The sequence below is a fragment of the Xenia sp. Carnegie-2017 genome, unplaced genomic scaffold, assembly GCF_021976095.1.
Source record: "Xenia sp. Carnegie-2017 unplaced genomic scaffold, XeniaSp_v1 HiC_scaffold_13, whole genome shotgun sequence".
In the NCBI taxonomy this organism is placed as follows: domain Eukaryota; kingdom Metazoa; phylum Cnidaria; class Anthozoa; order Malacalcyonacea; family Xeniidae; genus Xenia; species Xenia sp. Carnegie-2017.
This window is the reverse complement of record NW_025813436.1, coordinates 5,404,123-5,424,274: the sequence shown is the minus strand read 5'-3', so window position 1 is coordinate 5,424,274 and position 20,152 is coordinate 5,404,123. Positions and strand designations below refer to the sequence as shown.

Genomic DNA, 20,152 nt, shown 5'->3' with positions numbered 1-20,152 from the left:
AAGTATTCAGAACTGTTAATTGTTACTTTTAATATTGCTCAGGTATGCATAATATATTAAATACGTCAACTAGCCAAGCAGAGACAACCATATGGAGACCAACAGTAAGAAAGGACAATCTATGATAGGTATATATAAGATACATAATTGTGTTTGCGGTGTAGTATACAGCGCAATCTTTGACCACTAAATTATTATTGTGACACACAACTTCCGTCAATTAAAAGTCCCTATATACATTTATATAAATAAATAGAACCACCAAATAAATACACCGTTCTTTGTACACATGCGATCTCTTTTGCAGAGGGAACGGAAACCTCCTAGTTTAAGCTTTTTCTTCGCAAGAAATTGAATTGATCCGATAGGCATTGAAGACACCATCAAATATGCCATTCAAAATGAGGACACAACAACAAATTTACAAGGGATCTCTCAAGGGCTCAATAGGGTTGCACACAAACGGACTTTCAGCTTTCTTTACCAGAAGAAAAACATTGACATGGATGTCAAGCAGAGGCGAACGGTCCAACCAGAACTTCACTAAACTGACAAGCTCAGCAACACATGGCGACTGCATGCTATCTTCTGTTGGATGCAGCTCAGCATAGCAAGTGTACAAAGCATAATACATTGTTTCCCGACATGATTTGTACTCTTCATAAATTCCATCTGGGAAGACAAGATTTTCTATGAATCTTGTAACACTGTGATGGGCATTGTCGACAAATAGAAAGATTGACCCAACTGGGGTAAGCCTCAATAGTTCTCGAAAACGAGATGTGGACTTCTTCAGGAAGTGAATAGCTGACACAAATTTGACAAATGCATAGAAAGTGGCCTAAAATCAAAAGAGGATAAATGTCAAGATACTTTTGACAATGACACATGCTGGAGTTAAACCACTTCTCAAAAAGAGCAAAGCAATGTACTTATAGTTACTTTGGCACAAGTAAACAAGGAAATCTTCTCATTCTCTTCAACTAATACCTTTTTAAAAACATCAGAGTGATGAAGTTTTGACGTTATGTCGAAAGTTCCATAATTGAACTTGATGCCAGGAACATGTCGAAGCAAAAGTTTTGCGGACCTACACCAACTGTCACAGTTGTCCATGAGATACCACTCGGTGTTTGCAGGCAATAATTTATGTAAACCAAGGACCTCGCTGCCAGGTCCTGCTCCGATACAACAAACATGAAGAGGTCTAGATAAACATATAAATAGAGAGTAAGAACATGAGATTGCATGTCATTGTGAAATAAAAATTTCTCGATATGCATACATGGTGATCAAAACAATGAGAAAGCTTTTCATACAGTATGGTAAATGTTAACATTATAAGTGCAACTAAGCTTAATGCAGTGTTAATATACATATTGTCAATACAGTTATGTATACAACAGGGTAAATGTACATATAGTTATGATTACTTAAGTAATAATGTATGCATACACAGCTATGCACAATTACATTATCTTTTCCCTTTGCTGGATGTATCAAAGCAAGTTGACAGCAAGTGTACTTCTACTACTAAATATTTACCAATGTTTGATTCATTACAAAATCCACATAACTATTTTTAAGATCGCTTCACTTACTTCCCTGAATCTTTGCAATTCTGTATGAATTCGAGTAAAGGAGGAAAACAGCCCGAGTTGAAGGCTGCATGGACTAGACTGGCATGGGAACAACAGTACGTTCCAATGTATGCTGCCCGAATCTCGGCATCATGGAATGATGTACGATTTGTGGCTTGAGTTGAGAACTTCGTTGTCACTTGCATAAGCTTGTTGCGTAGTACCACCTGCCAAAAGCTTGGGTCTTGTTGAAGGATTTTCAATTCAACTTTTGTCTTTTCTTCAAGCTCATGTAGAGATTCCCTGAATGCATCCAACACCATCCAACATATATCCACTAAAAAATTTAAAATAAAATAATAAATCTGCCACATGCTCAGAAGCTACAAGAAAAATGTATAGGCCATGTTAGGCATCTTGTTTGTTTCTTATGGAGAGGTTAAGATATTCATCTTCTGTACCATGAAAATGACAGGATGGTTTGTTGTATAAATAAAACCTCAATAACTCTTAATATTCAACCATTCGCAGATTATAATATCAAACTACATTGCGGCAACAAAGAGACAGCTCAAGTTCATTGGTGTTTTAAACTCTTACCATTCATGGTGGTTTGAAAGAATGACCTGACTGCCTGAGGATAACTGGGCTGCGACACATCTGGTGTTCTCTTCTCTCCTACTTCATCTTCAATGGACTTTGAACCATTCATCAAAACTCTAGCATAACTAAGCATCTGTTTATCGATGACATTGACATCTGTTTCAACATGAGTCAAAGATGGTGAAAGACTCAGACTTTCGGCATATCTTGCTTTCAATTCCATATGGTATTGCTGAATGTCTTGGTGAATGACACATTCACGACACACTACATCAAATTCCTTGAAATTGAATATGGACAGAAAGGAGTATATGCACTTGAACATAGAACATTTCAAACATTGCTTCAATGCATCTTTTAACATGAGGCCGTTTCGAAAAGCAACTTGGGTGGCCTGAATAGCATTGCAATCTTGACAAACGCGTTCGCTTGACGATTTGAACCATTCCTCAATGTCGTAAAAACAAAGAGGGATCTTTCGTGTACATTTCTGGCAAGTCTGCAGCCTGTCGTAAACACAGTCAGCACAGATGCTTGGTCGTTGGCCTCCAAACAATGCTTTTAATCCGTTGTATGATATATACCTCTCCAATGGCTGTCTTTGATTCGGATGAAGAGAAAATATCTCTGACATACATCCGACACGACGACAGTTGAAGCAACTTTTCGCTTCCATATCCGTTGAGAAATTGTCATTGATGACATTTACAGTAAAAGGCAAGTGTACCCATGTGACACGCTATGCTTAAAACAATACATTGTCTCTTTGCTCTTAAGTATTTGTTGTGAATAACTTGAATTTTCCAAAAAATTTTAAACAGCTACGCTGGCAGTACAATAATACAATATTCGAATGACGACATAAAACAATATTGTATCGACGTCACTTTCGCGCATTTTAGGCCCCCGGAGTTTTGGTGAGAACTATTTTTCGACTCCAAGAAAATTATAATGAAATTTCACGAATTCAAATCGATTTTCGCGAAATTAACAAATCGAAAAATTCATCATGCGATGTTCGTTTTACAATCACGTTATCTGAAAATGGACACGCAAGCCTTAATAAAAATCAATAGATAAAAATAATCGCACAATTTTAAAGTTAATTTAGGGAATTTCAAGGCAAAAGCACGGTAACAATTTCATAACCTAAGTATCAAATTCCACCAAACTGATCGAAGATCTCCTTTCCGGAAGAAAACCTCAAGTCATTCTGATGAAAGTAGCCATCAACGGCCACAAGTAATGCAACCGAGATTAATAATTAATCGCAAAATGTATTGGGCAATATTAATGAATTTTTTCTAAACCAGTAATCCCCCGTTGTCACATCGATAATCCCAATGTAACTGAATGCACAGAATTTTAGAAGGAAATGAAATATCCATGCAGGTGGCAATCATTGCAAATTGCTCTGTGGCTTATCTTATAAAAGTTCGCCATCAGATTGGACGAAATCGTGGGGTTGTGCAGGTTGCTAATAATCGGAAAGTTTCAAATAACAAGGTCGCTCATAGCAACATATTAAACACATGATATTGGTTGTTCAGTGAGTTCGAGTTTGATGGCTGACGCAATCGAGGATTCAAACGCGAGCAGATAATACGTGAAATCGTGCAGTAGGGAAGCTAGTTGATTTGTAAACACCAAAGTAAGCGAATATTCACAAATTTCTATTTTATCTTCGTGTGTTGTGCGTCGACTTTATTGACCATTGCTAATGTGCTATCACTAGTCACTACATTCTCACGAAATACACAATAAATAATATATTCAACTCATACAATCGTAGTTCAAATTTTAACTTTTCAGTTCAATAATTGCGTACAGTCGCTTCCCGACAGCATCCTAAAGATCCCTCGGATGCCTTCAATACACTTTCGTAACCCCAACTGTCAAAAAGTTACTACTGAATCGTTATCAGACGGAGTATTTGAATAAGTTTTGTAATGACTCCGAGGCAGTACTCTACGGGCATCGACAGTTTCCAGAACATGTTTGGCTACAGCAAAGACCCGTCGGTTCATCTTCTTTTCGCGTAGATGAAGTACCCCGAGGGACATACCTCAGACCACCATACGCTTCGCGATTAACGTATTATGATGAAATGAACGACAGAAAAATTACCAGGGCACCAAGATGTCACACAACGCAACCCAAAAAACCGGACAAGTGCACACAATTAAGTCGGCCAAAAAGCGAAGAAGGTCGGACTATAGAAGATAGCCACCAAAGAAGGAAACAAGACATCGACAAAATGACTTTGCAAAAATATCGTGAAACAAGCCACGAGAACATGATTGGTCCACGCGTCTTCTTCCATCCAACAATTCCTCCACCCCGTCGCGATTACGTTATTCATCCCGCGTTTCATTCCGAAGCAAAAAAACGCCCGCGCAATGTACCGGTCAGGAAACATCCAGTCAGCGGGAAAGAAAAAGATCGCAAGTTTGATATCAGGAAAAACAGAATACTACCAATTGAAAAATAGACTGGAATACAGATTTGACTAAATGAGTACGAGGTGCAATCATCACAAAAACTATACTCCACTGAATGCTAAGTTCTTTGTTTCAAAAAGTTCTTCCTGGAAAGGAAAAAAGCTACAATTTAATGTTTAAATTTAAAACTGACATAAAACTGATTCAAAGAGAACGAAGTTTGATTAATTATGAAGACCTTACCTGTCACTACCATTCCTTCTTCTATGTCTCGGTTTCTTTGAAGAAATTTCAATAAAACTTTTCTATCCAATCTTCATGTAACATATTTTCATATTCCTGTCAGGTTGTTTGTACAATCGCACATTTTCTTTCCTGTTTGGTTCGTGACGATACACTCCGCTTGCGCTGATGCAAAACATTTCGCATTCATTTCCAAAAACGAAATACTTTATTATCGGTTCGCTGCTCTCGAGTTCTCCCCAAGATCTCCTCAGTTTGCACAAGTCTGTGCATACACACGAAACATCCTTTATTTCTTAAGCAATAATTAGCAAAACCATGAACGAACTCAAACTCACTAAACAACATTGTTGAGTGAAACAAAGCATTACCCGAAATCAAACTGTAAAAAATTGATCAAACTGATCGGCAAAAATCACGGAAGCATTTTGCAGTTTTAGTAGCCTTATTGTAGTTCAAAGCTCGCAATCGGAACTTCACATTTCGTTAACTTAAAGCGTTTACGATACGAAATTTCTCATCATCGTAAACGAAGCATCTCTTAAAATTTTCAACAACGCTTTCTTTTTGAACAATTTGTGATGTGTAAATTTTCATTCCTCTCAATAAGACAATAAAAATTCATGCAGCCCGTATCAAAAATCTTCTTTAATTTATATATCATGTAAGATAAAGATGAATTCAGTTTTCAAGTTAATTGAGGCTTATGAAGCCACTTATCTGAGCGAACCTCTCAAGCGGACTTGCTCTTTAAGGTGCCGGACGGTTTCGGCAACATGTCCACCAAAAGTGAAAATTTCTGCAAATGAAAACAAAGAAGCTGAAAAGAATTTTTAGCGAATTCTACAAGCCATATTAAAATGACCGATATGAACTTTTCGAACCTTCCAAATTTCCCACAAGAAAAACGAAAAATCGTTAAATATCTAATCGTGGTGATATCTAATCGAAAGATGTACGGAGTGTTTATCAACCAGTTCCATGATTTGCACATGGATGTACGATTAAAAAATGAAATATTTATTGAAAAAAATAATCACATAGAAGATTGGGATCTCTAAGAAGGAAACGTGCAGAAAAGGAAAACTACTAAGTAAACCCCCAAACCATGAACTTTCAGGCTAGTTCACGCGATCCAAAAGATCTGCTTGAAACGGCCCGGACAACACTGGCCCGTAAAGATCAAAAAAGTCTTCTACATTTAAAATGTCTTCCAAGTCTCTTTCACTACAAGTCTAGGTTAACAATAAGCAGTGACTTTATCTTGGAAACTCAATCTCCGTTCTCTTCTCGGCTCATGTAGGGTACGGTCAAACCCTAATGAGAGCGATTCATAGAAAAGTGGGAGGGACGGGAAGTGGATCGATACCATGAAATTTGGAAAGAGCATCGAGTATAATATTAGACAATGTATATCAGTAAATACATAACAGCACTACATAAAGTAAATTCTGCACAAAAGATTTACGAACTGTTTGTCAATGAATTCCGTGTTTTGCACATAAATGTACGATTAAAAAAGGAATACTTTAGCAAACGACTGCAAAAACGGACAGTTACTAGAGAAACGACTTTCGTACGATACTCACAATCACTTAAAACTTACAGCGATGCTATGCTTACCGTAATTGCTAAGTAAAACAGACCAATGTAACAGGTTATACCAGCAGCAAGAAACAAATCAAAAACAGCCGGTTTCACCCTAAAAAACAAAGAGCGCGATTATTAGCGAAGATTAAATCGATTGATGGTGAAAAATAATAGATGTCTCAAACAAAAAGGTCAGTTAAGATTCATCACAACAAATCAAAACTCCGACGACAGTATGAACTAGAACATTATTAATCTCTACCTGTAGGCAAACATGGTCGCCTCCAAAGCATCGTAGAATACAAAATCAGGATCTCTATACGAAAGAAACGGGAGGGTAGATAAACACTACTAGGATGATGGATCATCAGATGATGGAACAGACGTTTAGGTCTGTTCACACGATCCAAAAGATGACGAGCAAACAAATGTCTTCCGAGTCTCTTTCACTGCAAGTCTGGGTTAACATTAAGCAGTGACTTTGTCTTGGAAGTTTAATCTCCTTTCTCTTCTCGGCTCAAGGAAGGGTATGGTCGAACCCTTATGAGAGCGATTCATAGAAAAGGGGAGAGAGAAGAGGGGAGGTTAGAGGGGAAGATGAGGGAAGAGGAGAGGGATGAAAGAGGGAGAGGAAGGGAAGAGAGAAGTGGAATCATTAAATTTGGAAAGAGCATCGAGAGTACTATGTTATCAATTACGTAACACTACCAAAAGCAACTTCCCTTAACTCGTGTATGCACTTGAAGAAGTTCATACCTTTTATCAGCTTTAATGTTAATCCTCTTCACTTCTTTTATGTATTTCGATAAATGCTAAGAAAATGAAGTATTTGAACAAATGCTAAGAGATGACGTATTTAGTCAAAATACGAAGAGACGACTTATTTCTAACTAGGGATCGAAGGATAGTGCGAAGTTTCTTTCAGAGATTAAAAACACAAACGCTTAAAGAACAACGACAAAACAACAAGTTGAATAGTTTTATTTCGTATTGAATACATCAGTAATACGGCTTCACTCTACAGATATAGAGTAAAATGCTAGTTTTCTGTTGTCACAATACAGCAAAACTAAAAATGCTACCTGCAACTGCCTTAACATTAGATGACGTTGCAATAACAATCCGACACGACAGAAAAACACCATAGACAGGTAGCTACGCATTTACACAATACACATAATGAAGCTGACCTGTTCGAAAGCTTTCAGCAACGGATGATTCTTCGTTATAAATTGAACAGCTCGAGGATGGCTAGTCAAATAATAGTGCCATGTCTCCACGAAGTCCATATTGAGGTCCTAAATCGAGTCAAAAAGTTCCATCAACTTTTACAACGGTTATGCGTGGATTTCAGGTTTCCGACATCAAATTTACAAAGTATGCGGATGTCTACAAGCTCAGATTTAGAGCACACACCTACTTACTACGTGACGACGAGAAGACTAAAACTGTCGATTAGCTGCGTAATTTTTTCAAAAGGTATTCTTAGAAGATACATACGTGTTTTGGCAATACAAGAGAAACATTAGAAATATTTATATGAGGTGACATACCATGGCGCCGTTAAAGATCTCCACGTGACCACGGAATATCTAAAGTAAAATATAAAAGAAAATGAAGGTTGTGACGTAATACCAATGAAAATAATGGGATTACTATAGCGAGCATCCCTTATCAATGTTCGTATCTTCCAGTCGCGGAGAGGGTAAAATCGCGAGAGAAGATATCGATGGATGTTCTAGGGCTTGTTGACTCTCATTGTATGCAATATTCAGAACGTGTAGAAGATCGAAGGTGAAACTTCATGTAAATCTACTTCAATCGGCAGCGAAATGAATGAATCATAAATACCATAATAGTGCTCAAGACGGCAACTCGTTATTATTTACATTGTAATTAAAATCTACGTAATGACTGTGAGTGTCAACACATGAGTCCGTGTTACACATATATAAAATGTCGTCCAAGTCTCTTTCACTGCAAATCAGTACGACAATAAGCAGTGACTTTGTCAAGGACATTTCATCTCCTTTCCCTTCCCAACTCAAGTAGGATATGGTCACACCCTAATGAGAGCGATTCACAGAGAAAGGAAATGCATTGACAATGGCGGACGCTTAATGAAATATTGGGAAGGACGGGGGGTCGTCCTCAAGGCAAGAAATTTCTAGGGAAGGACGGGGGGTCGTCCTCAAGGCAAGAAATTTCTAGGGAAGGACGGGGGGTCGTCCTCAAGGCAAGAAATTTCTAGGGAAGGACGGGGGGTCGTCCTCAAGGCATAAGATTTCTAGGGAAGATTCCGGGGCATGCCTATTGGTATACTTTCAAAATTTGATCTCCATAAAATCAATTTAAGCATTCCCATGTATACACATAATCCTACACACACAAGGTCTGCTGGTACGTGTACAGTGCAGACGTCTATAAAATAGTTATTACTTTAACATCACAGTGTCCGCCACTGTGCATTGATTGAAACATTTAGCATGAAGGTAATTGCACGCTGTATTGACTAAGTTTATAGCACCTTCGATGAAGTGTTGTAGACGTGTCTTGCGATTGCCTCCGCGATGAAACGTATATGCTGTTCCAAAATATTGATGTTGACGGGTCTATAAAACAGGAATACGTGTTAATTGAAGGAAATGAGCTCAACAAGATAACACATTGAAGATTGCGTCACTCCAAATGAACGGGTCTATAAAACAGGAATACGTGTTAATTGAAGGAAATGAGCTCAAGAAGATAACACATTGAAGAGTGCTTCACTCCAAATGAAACCACCTCAAACGAACAACATCAGATGACTTGTATAAACAATAGACAAGAGTATATGAGACATCAGGTTTCAACATCAGAGCACTATTAAAAACACTAGACCAAACTATAGAAAGCTTCAGGCTTCGAAAACAGATCACTACCAATGAAGTCATTAGACGGGAATATAGAAGACCTCAAGTTCCTACATCAGATCACTACCGATGAAGACATTGGACGGGAGAATGTAATGCCTCAAGTTCCAGCATTTCACCGTTCCCGATAAAAACACCCGACTGAACTATATAAGTCCTCAAGTTTCAAGACAAGATCTAGAACTGCAACCAACTGCTGTATGTAGATAAACTAAAGATTTTACACTAGACCCTAACCTGATTAATAAAACGACGTGAAGTACTGTACATAAGAATCTCCTACTGTACATAAAAATACTGTACATAAAAATCTCCTACTGTACATAAGAATCTCCTATGTACATAAGAATCTCTAATGTATATAAGAATCTCCTAAGTTTCAAAATATGTCAACATCAATGCTAAATATCACTTACTCCTTTTGAATGATCGACCTTCGCCCTAATTCTTTGGGTTTACTAAAATGCGATAAGGTACCAGCAGGAAGACGACGTAATGAGAACCGTTCGTGTTCCCAGGCGACCAGCTCCTCCGCTAAATTTACCTTTTTGTGAACAAGCGTGAAATTAACGCCGCTATAAAGTTCGGCAACCTCCCGAAATGCTTCGACAAGTCGATGTCCGGGCGTATTTTCTTTTGGCGGTTTGGATACATGCATGAAAATTTGGTTTGAGATGCCGATACTGTCAAGACACAACACGTATTCCACTTCGTTCAGAATGCTGTTTTCCGAGTTTTCAATTTGATCCTCGAGCCATTTTCTTGTACCTAGATAGTTGAAGTTCCCACCACCGGAGAGGAGAAACACAATGTTGTATCTGAGATCTCACGTCAGGGAAATTTATTCAAATGTTTCTATCGAAGTTCGGGGATAATCCGGGATGAAAGAGAGAGCAGTTTCGGGATAACCCGGGGTAACACGGAGTAGTTCAGGAATAACCCAAGATAACAGAGCATTCCGCAGAAAGCCCGGAATAACAGAGAGCAGTTATTAAGGCGATAAACCAAAACAGATAGCAGTTCAGGGATAAACCATGATAACACATAAAAGTTCAGGGATGAACCATGATAACAGATAAAAGTTCAGGGATAAACCATGATAACACATAAAAGTTCAGGGATGAACCATGATAACTCATAAAAGTTCAGGGATAAACAATGATAACACATAAAAGTTCAGGGATAAACCATGATAACACATAAAAGTTCAGGGATAAACAATGATAACACATAAAAGTTCAGGGATAAACAATGATAACAGATAGCAGTACAGGGATAAACCATGATAACAGATAGGAGTTCAGGGATAAACCATGATAACAGATAGGAGTTCAGGGATAAACCATGATAACAGATAGGAGCTTAGGGATAAACTATGATAACAGATAGCAGTTCAGGGATAAACTATGATAACAGATAGCAGTTCAGGGATAAACCATGATAACAGATAGGAGCTTAGGGATAAACAATGATAACAGATAGGAGCTCATGGATAAACAATGATAACAGATAGGAATTCAGGGATGAATCAGTTTAAAGAGAGCACATTCTTTCGTTTACAATACTGCAATGTCCATGTGCACAGAGTTGAAGCTTTTCATTTGCACACGCCATGGAACGAGGCCTTCACAAAAAATTCACGAGTCATTTGCTTTAAGTCACACAATATCGTTCGCTGTACAATCAAAAGGATACTTTGCCTTCATCGTTTCATCGTCATAAAGTTGCGCGAAAATTCGAGCGATTTCAAGAAGAGCAACGATTCCGTTCGCGTTGGAGTCAGCACCAGTCGCAAGACCCTAAAAAAGGAACCAGTATTTCATAACAGACATCCAACTCTTATTGCCACTATAATTGAGCATAGTACAACAATATAGCTGCTATTTAAAGGAACAATGGAACGGACCGGTGTCAACTGAGAGGACACAGGTCCTTCTGTCGAGAATTTCTAAATTCTGCAGTAAAATGCCGCAACTCAACGAGGAAACTAACAAATAAGGAAATTCTATACGACAAAAATTAAGTAGACGAGATATTGACGAGAGTACGACAGCATAACTGACCCTCCTGAAATTTAACATCTACGTATGCATGGATTAACGAGAGCACGACAGCATAACTGACCCTCCTGAAATTTAACATCTACGTATGCATGGATTGAAGAGAGCGCGACAGCATAACAGACCCTCCTGAAATTTAACATCTACGTATGCATGGATTGACGAGAGCGCGACAGCATAACTGACCCTCCTGAAATTTAACATCTACGTATGCATGGATTGAAGAGAGCGCGACAGCATAACTGACCCTCCTGAAATTTAACATCTACGTATGCATGGATTGACGAGAGCGCGACAGCATAACTGACCCTCCTGAAATTTAACATCTACGTATGCATGGATTGAAGAGAGCGCGACAGCATAACTGACCCTCCTGCAATTTAACATCTACGTATGCATGGATTGAAGAGAGCGCGACAGCATAACTGACCCTCCTGAAATTTAACATCTACGTATGCATGGATTGACGAGAGCGCGACAGCATAACTGACCCTCCTGAAATTTAACATCTACGTATGCATGGATTGACGAGAGCGCGACAGCATAACTGACCCTCCTGCAATTTAACATCTACGTATGCATGGATTGAAGAGAGCGCGACAGCATAACTGACCCTCCTGAAATTTAACATCTACGTATGCATGGATGAATTCTCGAGAATAAAACACAATTCTGGAACAGAAACTAGTGAAAGCACTCCTTGTTTTACTTTCATCTCACCCCTTCCCTCATTAATTTCAAAGATTTACTCATAACAGATTGACCCCTTATAGCGTTTAGCGTAGGTTCATCCGTTAATTCTTATATGAGCTGATGAATATCATTGAATAAACTTACAGGGGCAATACCAAATGAATCATAATGAACAACAATGGCTAATGTTGGTGATTGTGAACACTAACAGAGGCAATACCAAATGAATCATAACGAGTAGCGATGGCTAAAGTAGGTAATTGTGTACACTTACAGGTGCAATACCAAATGAATCATAATGAGTAGCGAAGGCTAAAGTAGGTAATTGTGTACACTTACAGGGCAATACCAAATGAATCATAATGAACAACAATGGCTAATGTTGGTGATTGTGAACACTAACAGGGCAATACCAAATGAATCATAACGAGTAGCGATGGCTAAAGTAGGTAATTGTGTACACTTACAGGTGCAATACCAAATGAATCATAATGAGTAACGATGGCTAAAGTAGGTAATTGTTCATCAATCCCATCTCCAACCAGACGACCCTGTATGTTGGTTAGAACAAAATCTTTCATTTGCTTCGCCTCACTAGTACTTGCAACCATTTGATAACCGCTCGTTGAAGCAACATCAAATAATGCTGAAAATACAATCATTCCGAAATTGACGGATGAATTCAATGCGACACAGAGACTGGGATAATAATTGCAAACTTTTCCCCCATTAAGACATCGAGGGAAAATACAGTTGAATGAATTTCAACCATCTGAATTATAAATAATACAGATGACGTTGTATTCGACAATAAACGACGCTCGTTTTTACTATACAACAATATCATCAGAAATTTATGGAAAAATCACACGCGAATTTTGTCACATTAACATGGGTCTTTTGACAAAATCTCCAATCATTTCATCGACTGATCTGAATAGCACAAGTTTGCTCACAAAATTGCCGACAACAAGCCATAATTTAGGCTCAGGAAAGCACCACTCACAGATTGACCAACAATGAAGGCATGGCATTGGAAAATGCCAGAACCCCCCCCCCACACAAGCGTAGACCCAGTAATGTGTCCCCCCCCAACAAATCTATAGCACGAAAAAACAAAGAAAAACCTTTTGCTGATTGAAATACCTTCAAAGCTGTGCCAGCCTGATCACTTGTTGTAGCTTTGCTTATCTGACCATGTATCTGAAACAACTCCTCATCTTCTCGAGTGAAATACGGCAGGCTGAAATTCCTCGAGTAACATCTGTTCTTCGAGCTCCTGCAAATGCTATTGCGAACAAGTTGAAATTAGTTCTCACACACAAAGAAGCGGAGGTTACAGACACAACTAGAGGTTGAAAATTGTTGATTTTCTCCATCAACGACAGTCAGTAAACTGTCAAGTTCGGGAACAAACCCCCCCTTCTGAATTTTTTTCTTGGATGCATACCAATGAGAAGTGGAATCTAGTGTATCAAATGAGAAAACAAACCACGAAATATAAACAGTATCATTTTTCAATACTAATAACATATAACTGATGAATTGGATCACCAATTATCCTGGCAAGAGCCACAGGACTGTGGGGGATTTCCCCCAAATTCAAATACACTACATATAAGTGACTTTTCATCATTTGGACCTGAGTTATTTAAAGAATTAATCCATCTAGTCCATCCATTAAAAATTTCAAATTATTAGTCGACTCATTTCGTTGCTCTCTTCAATTCAAAATATTTCATTATGCGTTAATCATTGCATTTAAATATTGCTATTCTGTCCAATTTTCTAACCCGAAAGTACAATAGCAGAATACATAAGGGAACAACTTGCATAAATAGGAATAGTTATCCATTCCGGTAAATTATGGAGAAATATCAATCACGTTATTAATCAATCTACATAAACTTGTAATTTTCACAAATCAAGGAGCAGTGCAGTTGCAATATCCAAGTTCATCAAAGTTGTTTGAACATGGAGGTTGAGTACATTAGATACACACACATATATGTAATAATAAAAATAACTACCTCAATTCCAAATATGTATAGCAATACAATATTCCATAGTAATGCTTTTAAATTATCTTCACAAAAACATCTACGAATTGTCACAATCATTTTAATACCTCTATTTCTTCAGGAGAGTAAGATGATATATTTGTAGGCAAAAGGACAAGGACAGCCCCTACTCCTTGTCCAACCATCGCTTTAAAGTGGTCATAAGCCAAATCTCTCATTCTTACTACAATGCATCTTCTAGAGACGGTTCGTGCCGTAACCGGACGAGCTTCCATGTTGACCAAAGCACTTCTTGAACCTGAATTGTTATCAATATAGGGCATGTCACAAAATGAAGAACATCTTCTATTACATAATTTACATTTTAAGTGGTCAAAGACTGTTGTTTTTCACTTTGGGTAGCTCATATAGCAGACATGTCACATATGTTACATTGGTTCTCATTCTCTGCTGTTCATTCATCACTACCTACACTGACACATGTTATCTCAGTTTATATTTTAGGTAGTGTAAAGACTGTTCTTGTTCTCTGTTGCTCATTCATCACTACCTACACTGACACATGTTATCTTAGTTTATATTTTAGGTAGTGTAAAGACTGTCCTTGTTTTCTGTTGTTCATTCATCATTACCCACACTGACACACGTTATCTTAGTTTATATTTTAGGTAGTGTAAAGACTGTTCTTGTTCTCTGTTGTTCATTCATCACTACCTACACTGACACATGTTATCTTAGTTTATATTTTAGGTAGTGTAAAGACTGTTCTTGTTCTCTGTTGCTCATTCATCATTACCCACACTGACACACGTTATCTTAGTTTATATTTTAGGTAGTGTAAAGACTGTTCTTGTTCTCTGTTGTTCATTCATCACTACCTACACTGACACATGTTATCTTAGTTTATATTTTAGGCAGTGTAAAGACTGTCCTTGTTTTCTGTTGTTCATTCATCATTACCCACACTGACACACGTTATCTTAGTTTCTATTTTAGGTAGTGTAAAGACTGTTCTTGTTCTCTGTTGTTTATTCATTACTATCTACACTGACACACGTTATCTTAGTTTATATCTTAGGTAGTGTAAAGACTGTTCTCGTTCTCTGTTGTTCATTCATCACTACCTACACTGACACATGTTATCTTAGTTTATATTTTAGGTAGTGCAAAGACTGTTCTCTTTCTCTGTTGTTCATTCATCACTACCTACACTGACACATGTTATCTTAGTTTATATTTTAGGTAGTGTAAAGACTGTTCTCTTTCTCTGTTGTTCATTCATCATTACCTACACAGACACATGTTATCTCAGTTTATATTTTAGGTAGTGTAAAGACAGTTCTTGTTCTCTGTTGTTCATTCATCACTACCTACACTGACACATAAAGTGTCACATCAAGTGTCAGTGTCAGTGTTATATTTTAGATAGTGTAAAGACTGTTCTTGTTCATTTATCATAACAAACACATACACCAAAGGTATACATTTTGTGAAATTCTGCCAATAAGCACCGTTCTAACAAAAACTATACATGCATTTGACCATTGCGAGCTCAAATAAAATAATTCGCGTTTTTAAACTCAAATTAATTTACTGCTCATGGTTTCCAATACGATAACTATTAATTGTATCTATACTTCGCTCTCAACTATCCAAATACGATGCACACAACAACAAATTATTAGAAAAACATGTCTTCCACTCACCATATGGCACGCCATGTAGGTCATAATGCTGCATGCGAAAGGCTCTAAATTCGTGTGCTGCATTGACTGGAGCCGTAAGAAAACGACTGGTATCACAATAAGTACACTGGCGCATACTGGGAAGGTTTTAAAAACTCCAACAAATCAATTTCCATCATTTTAAGAGAATTTTACAGTGAATGCTGTTGCAATTTTGAACCATTGAACGAAAAATGAAAATGGTGAATATATGAGCCCGTGGCAGTTGTAAAAATACAGCGGTTGTCTGGAAAGAGGAGACGAATAGGTACGCTAGACGTACGCAAGGCAAATCATGCTGAGGCAAGTTGAAAATACCATTGGATCATTAGTTCAAATTACATGCTCACAAACATTTTAATTAAAACAAATCAAGGTCAAGAGATTCCGGCTTTGACTGACAGAAGACAGACAAGCAAGTCAATTTGACAACATAATAGAGTGCAGTTGTGAGATTGGCATACTGGTCGCGTTGCTCAAAGCATTCTGACCGTATTCACTTACGCTCCGTTTTTGATGCATCAGAGATTTCGAGCGCATGTCAACTCAACTCATGCGTCCACAACTTCCATTCCGGAGAAAATATTTCACGAACAAAAGTGATGTTTCCAATTGTCATTATCGTAAAGTTATGTAAACAAATTAACATCTTCGATTTTGTTTACTTATTGTTTTATAATGACGAATTTACGACAACTAATTTGAGATTTGCACAATTTTTGAGCCAGCAAAGCACGAAAATAGCGTGAAGACGAAGAATATTACTCCTGAAGTCTACTTAAAAATAGCTAAAAATTCCTACAGGTTATAATGGCTCAAGTTTATCAGGCACTGTTGCCTCATTATTTACTCAATAATGCACGTGAGTTCCTCGAAATAAACAAGCGCAAAGCATTAAAATACTAATAAAACGGAGTTGTAAGGCCAAAATGTCACAAATTCCGAAGACACTCAACAAACAAAAAGAGAAAACTACACGATTTTTGCTGATAGCAGAATAAACTATGCAACGCTTTGAATAAGGAAGAACACCCGATTCTAAAGTAGAATACGACATCGCGAGACTCTGTTTTGGTCATCGCGAGCACGCTCGGGTAAATTCTTCTCGCTTTTCTCGGCACGAGGACAAAGAATTTTTTTTAATAAAAAAGGGCAAATTGTGGTAATAAAGCTTGAATGACATTTTCCCCACCTATAATTATCAATGTTTTTCATTCGTATCGAGGACAGCATGGCGTCCAATTATAACCCCGCTAGCCTCAAAACAAAAAAAATCAACCATCGACAGTACCAAGTCGCATGGCAAAAATTGACAGCGGAAATCGATTTCCCGATTCTCCGACACAAAAGACGTCAGCATACAATAGAGATCGCCAAAACCATCAGTGTTTACGCAAAAACAGAGACGCAAACAGCTCCATCTTCGTGATGATAGCATTTGCATGAAATTACCCAACAGCAAATATTACAAATGTCCATATTTCCATTTAATTGCTCTGATCAACAACAAAATTATCATTCATCATTTGCAAAGAAGATCGGAAGAGACGTTCATTATGTTCAACAATTATCGCGATTTGAAATGGTCACAAAGGAGAGCTTTGGAGAAAAGCGAATATGAAGACAAATAAGACCAAAAATGAGACTTATTCACAAAAGTACGGGTGGTTGCTTATAATTTTTACACGAAATCTAACTATATACAAATCTTTATAAATAAAATTACCTAATTGAACGACAACTGACACATTTCAATTGCTCGAGTAAACCTAAACGATCGAGTCGCAACAAGGAGACGTTATTCAAATTATACATGTAGAAGGAAGCAATAAGCACGAATCCTTGCTTTCAATCATGCACCAAGTAAACTTTAAGAATAATGGGCTCGGCACCGTCGGTTTAAATAAGAAAATACACTAATAACAAATCAGTTCAACACGAACAGCGAAATTGTACAAACGAAAAGCAGTGACCATGAAAGGCAAGGAAGAAAGAAGGCAGAGTTGCCAAGTGTGGTCAGTCTATCTTCTCCGTGTATTTTCGTTAAGTCTGTGTCGTTATAGTAAATAAAGTAGGGCTTCCCGGATCCATCTAAGCCCGGACGACATTTCAGTTGTTGAGCATGAGCTTTGATCGCATGGCAGTATGCTTCGTACGTGCCGTCGCACTCACAATCCATCAATGGCTTGCCGTGTTCCGACTCGTACAATCGTTCCTGCGCCGCCAAACATTCTTTATCGCATCGCAAACCGTTGATCAAATTTGTACAATCTTGAAGGAAGGTCCTCTTCAACGTCGAGCATTTCGTGTCCGCCATACAACTCGCCAACGCCAGCGTACAACTCTGCTTCGGTTTCATCGCTTTCGCATGTAGACATCTTGAAATACGAGACTTGGACATCAGGCAGTGACCATCCTGTTCACAATCGCAACGGTGCAGCTCGCTGCCGAGTTTTGTACCTTTCAGTTTGTGTATCGCACGAAAGCAATCCTCGGAACAGGGCTTCGCCGTGGCAAAAACGTGAGATGTCGCGTTCATAGTTCTTCTAGCTAAAGGCCTCATCTTCAATTCGCATAGAGAGGATACATTATACAACGCAATTGCGCACATAAACACATCCTGGTGGCATTTCTTTCTGGCTACCGTACACACAACTCTCTCGGATGCGCTCAATTTCAGCACTTGAAGTAGACCAAGGATGAAAGAGGCCGTGACTCGATACATAATAGCAAAAGCCGTTCACCTAACTGAATGCGATACACCTGAATACTGGTGTTTGCAAATGCGCCGTCAACGTTGTTAAACGACACTCAGATGCGAAACAGTGAAATACGAGATGACTTTACACCGCTCACGTTTCGCGTTATATATGGTTAAAGGGCGGAAACACTTAAGTTTTAATAAGTTAAACATATTGCATATTCTTCTGTTCTTCGACAACACAATATCTGAGTTTTTGTGCCAAAAAAAAACCTCGAAGGAAATGATTTGTAGTACGGCAAGTCCTACAGTGCGATAGCATGATAATATCGCTACTGTCATAACATTAAACCATGTATATTTATACATGTTCCGAGCATGGCAGGCCTGAAAGCGACAAATGGAGAATAACTGGGTATTCCCGCTGCGACTACACGGCCGCCAATTCGACAAACTAAAATCAGTAGGCAAACTTATTGGTTATTTACACGATGGTGGGAATTGTAAACACGAGTTTATGATTTTCAACCGCGAAAGCATGCTTCGACCAAGAGCCTCTGAGCTTAACGCAAGCAACGCGAAGGGTAGTCACATCGATAATTCAGCCCTTACAATAAGTCCGATGTTGGCCAATCCAGAACTAAAACAGCGACAGCAAGCTATAACATTGATATTTCGCGTGCATCGCGGTCTCAAAATAACTGGCCACGGTATTCTCTCGTCTTCCGTGTGGTAAAGTATTTTTGGTAAACAGCAATATGTAAAAAAAAGGGCTTTGTGTCTAAATCCAGCCGTGTGTAGTAACAAGACAATTGCCGTCCCTTCAAAGTGTCGACCAGTCGACTAAAAGAGTTGTGGCACATGGCAACAACGTTGCAACATAAACACACATATCGACACACAGGATCGATACACGAGCCCCGAGGTTTAGTAGATTCGTAAGACTGCGGTTTTAATCCAATGGCATTATCTCTTAAAACAGCTAAAAACGCCGAGAATTAAATAGCTTACAAAAGAAACACAAAGTATTTTCGAGCTAAATCATGCAAAACACATAAGGATTACTTGAACACGAAAGGAAGAATGTTGGAGACTTTGAGCATGCTTACGCTAATAGCAGTTGCAGGCACTGGTCCAGAATGGCAGCCAGAAACACCCCAATCCAAATCCTTCATATTTTTCAAAGAAACCTCTTACGAACTTTTAACAAAAACGGACAAACACACGTGCATTGATCCAAATCATTTGACTCATTACCCTCCCCCCAAAAAAATATCATCAAGATTCTGCCATTTATTGATGGTAGTGTCATGATGTTGCAATTTTTCTTTCCATCATGATATGGAATATATGTTCAAAAGCAGCGCCCTAAGCAGATTGGGTTCGAAACAAAATTATCTACCTTTAGGCCTCTTGGTATATAATCTCTTTAATTTTAGGCTCTCGTTCAGCTGGGCCCCCAAATTGCTCCTTTATAGCTCCCTTTCTAAGAGGCCCAGCTTTTACCCCCTTTCAGAAAGACCTCAATGCAATCATTATGCCTCTCCAGTTGTGAGGTGAAAGTTCACACAGGATGCGAGCTTA

The 20,152-nt window shown here is 38.3% G+C and overlaps 3 protein-coding genes and 1 long non-coding RNA gene across 4 annotated transcripts; 1 reads left to right on the top strand and 3 right to left on the bottom strand.

Moving 5' to 3' along the window:
* Positions 1 to 5: 5 nt before the first annotated feature.
* On the bottom strand, positions 6 to 3,239 carry LOC124447804. The gene is made up of 4 exons (XM_046998808.1): positions 2,181 to 3,239; positions 1,602 to 1,917; positions 991 to 1,207; positions 6 to 841 (listed from the first exon to the last, which is right to left on the bottom strand). Exons 1-4 carry the CDS (start codon positions 2,857 to 2,859, stop codon positions 422 to 424), a joined length of 1,632 nt encoding a protein of 543 aa, XP_046854764.1. The 5' UTR covers positions 2,860 to 3,239; the 3' UTR covers positions 6 to 421.
* Positions 3,240 to 3,534: 295 nt separating this feature from the next.
* LOC124447839 lies at positions 3,535 to 4,937 on the top strand. Its single transcript, XR_006948853.1, has 2 exons — positions 3,535 to 3,834; positions 3,996 to 4,937. It is a non-coding gene; the product is annotated as an uncharacterized LOC124447839 (long non-coding RNA).
* A 563-nt stretch (positions 4,938 to 5,500) lies between these two features.
* Positions 5,501 to 16,407, bottom strand: LOC124433285 (nicalin-like). The gene is given in 16 exon segments (XM_046983045.1): positions 5,501 to 5,666; positions 6,491 to 6,569; positions 6,720 to 6,773; positions 7,214 to 7,269; positions 7,648 to 7,755; positions 8,011 to 8,049; positions 8,985 to 9,069; positions 9,786 to 10,187; positions 11,065 to 11,168; positions 12,590 to 12,776; positions 13,276 to 13,359; positions 13,361 to 13,410; positions 14,251 to 14,441; positions 15,850 to 15,924; positions 15,927 to 15,983; positions 16,332 to 16,407. Coding segments are annotated over 16 exon segments (1,713 nt in total). The 3' UTR covers positions 5,501 to 5,600.
* Positions 16,408 to 17,794: 1,387 nt separating this feature from the next.
* LOC124433283 (growth arrest-specific protein 1-like) lies at positions 17,795 to 18,592 on the bottom strand. Its single transcript, XM_046983044.1, has one exon. The coding sequence runs from the start codon at positions 18,590 to 18,592 to the stop codon at positions 17,795 to 17,797; it is 798 nt and encodes a 265-aa protein (XP_046839000.1).
* Between the last annotated feature and the right edge of the window lie 1,560 nt (positions 18,593 to 20,152).

Coding starts and splice junctions, on each gene's coding strand:
- LOC124447804 (XM_046998808.1), bottom strand. CDS start 2,859: ATGGAAGCGAAAAGTTGCTTCAACTGTCGTCGTGTCGGATGTATGTCA. Junction 1,918..2,180: donor CTTTCAAACCACCATGAATG/GTAAGAGTTTAA, acceptor TAAATTTTTTAG/TGGATATATGTTGGATGGTG. Junction 1,208..1,601: donor AATTGCAAAGATTCAGGGAA/GTAAGTGAAGCG, acceptor ATGTTTATCTAG/ACCTCTTCATGTTTGTTGTA.
- LOC124433283 (XM_046983044.1), bottom strand. CDS start 18,592: ATGTATCGAGTCACGGCCTCTTTCATCCTTGGTCTACTTCAAGTGCTG.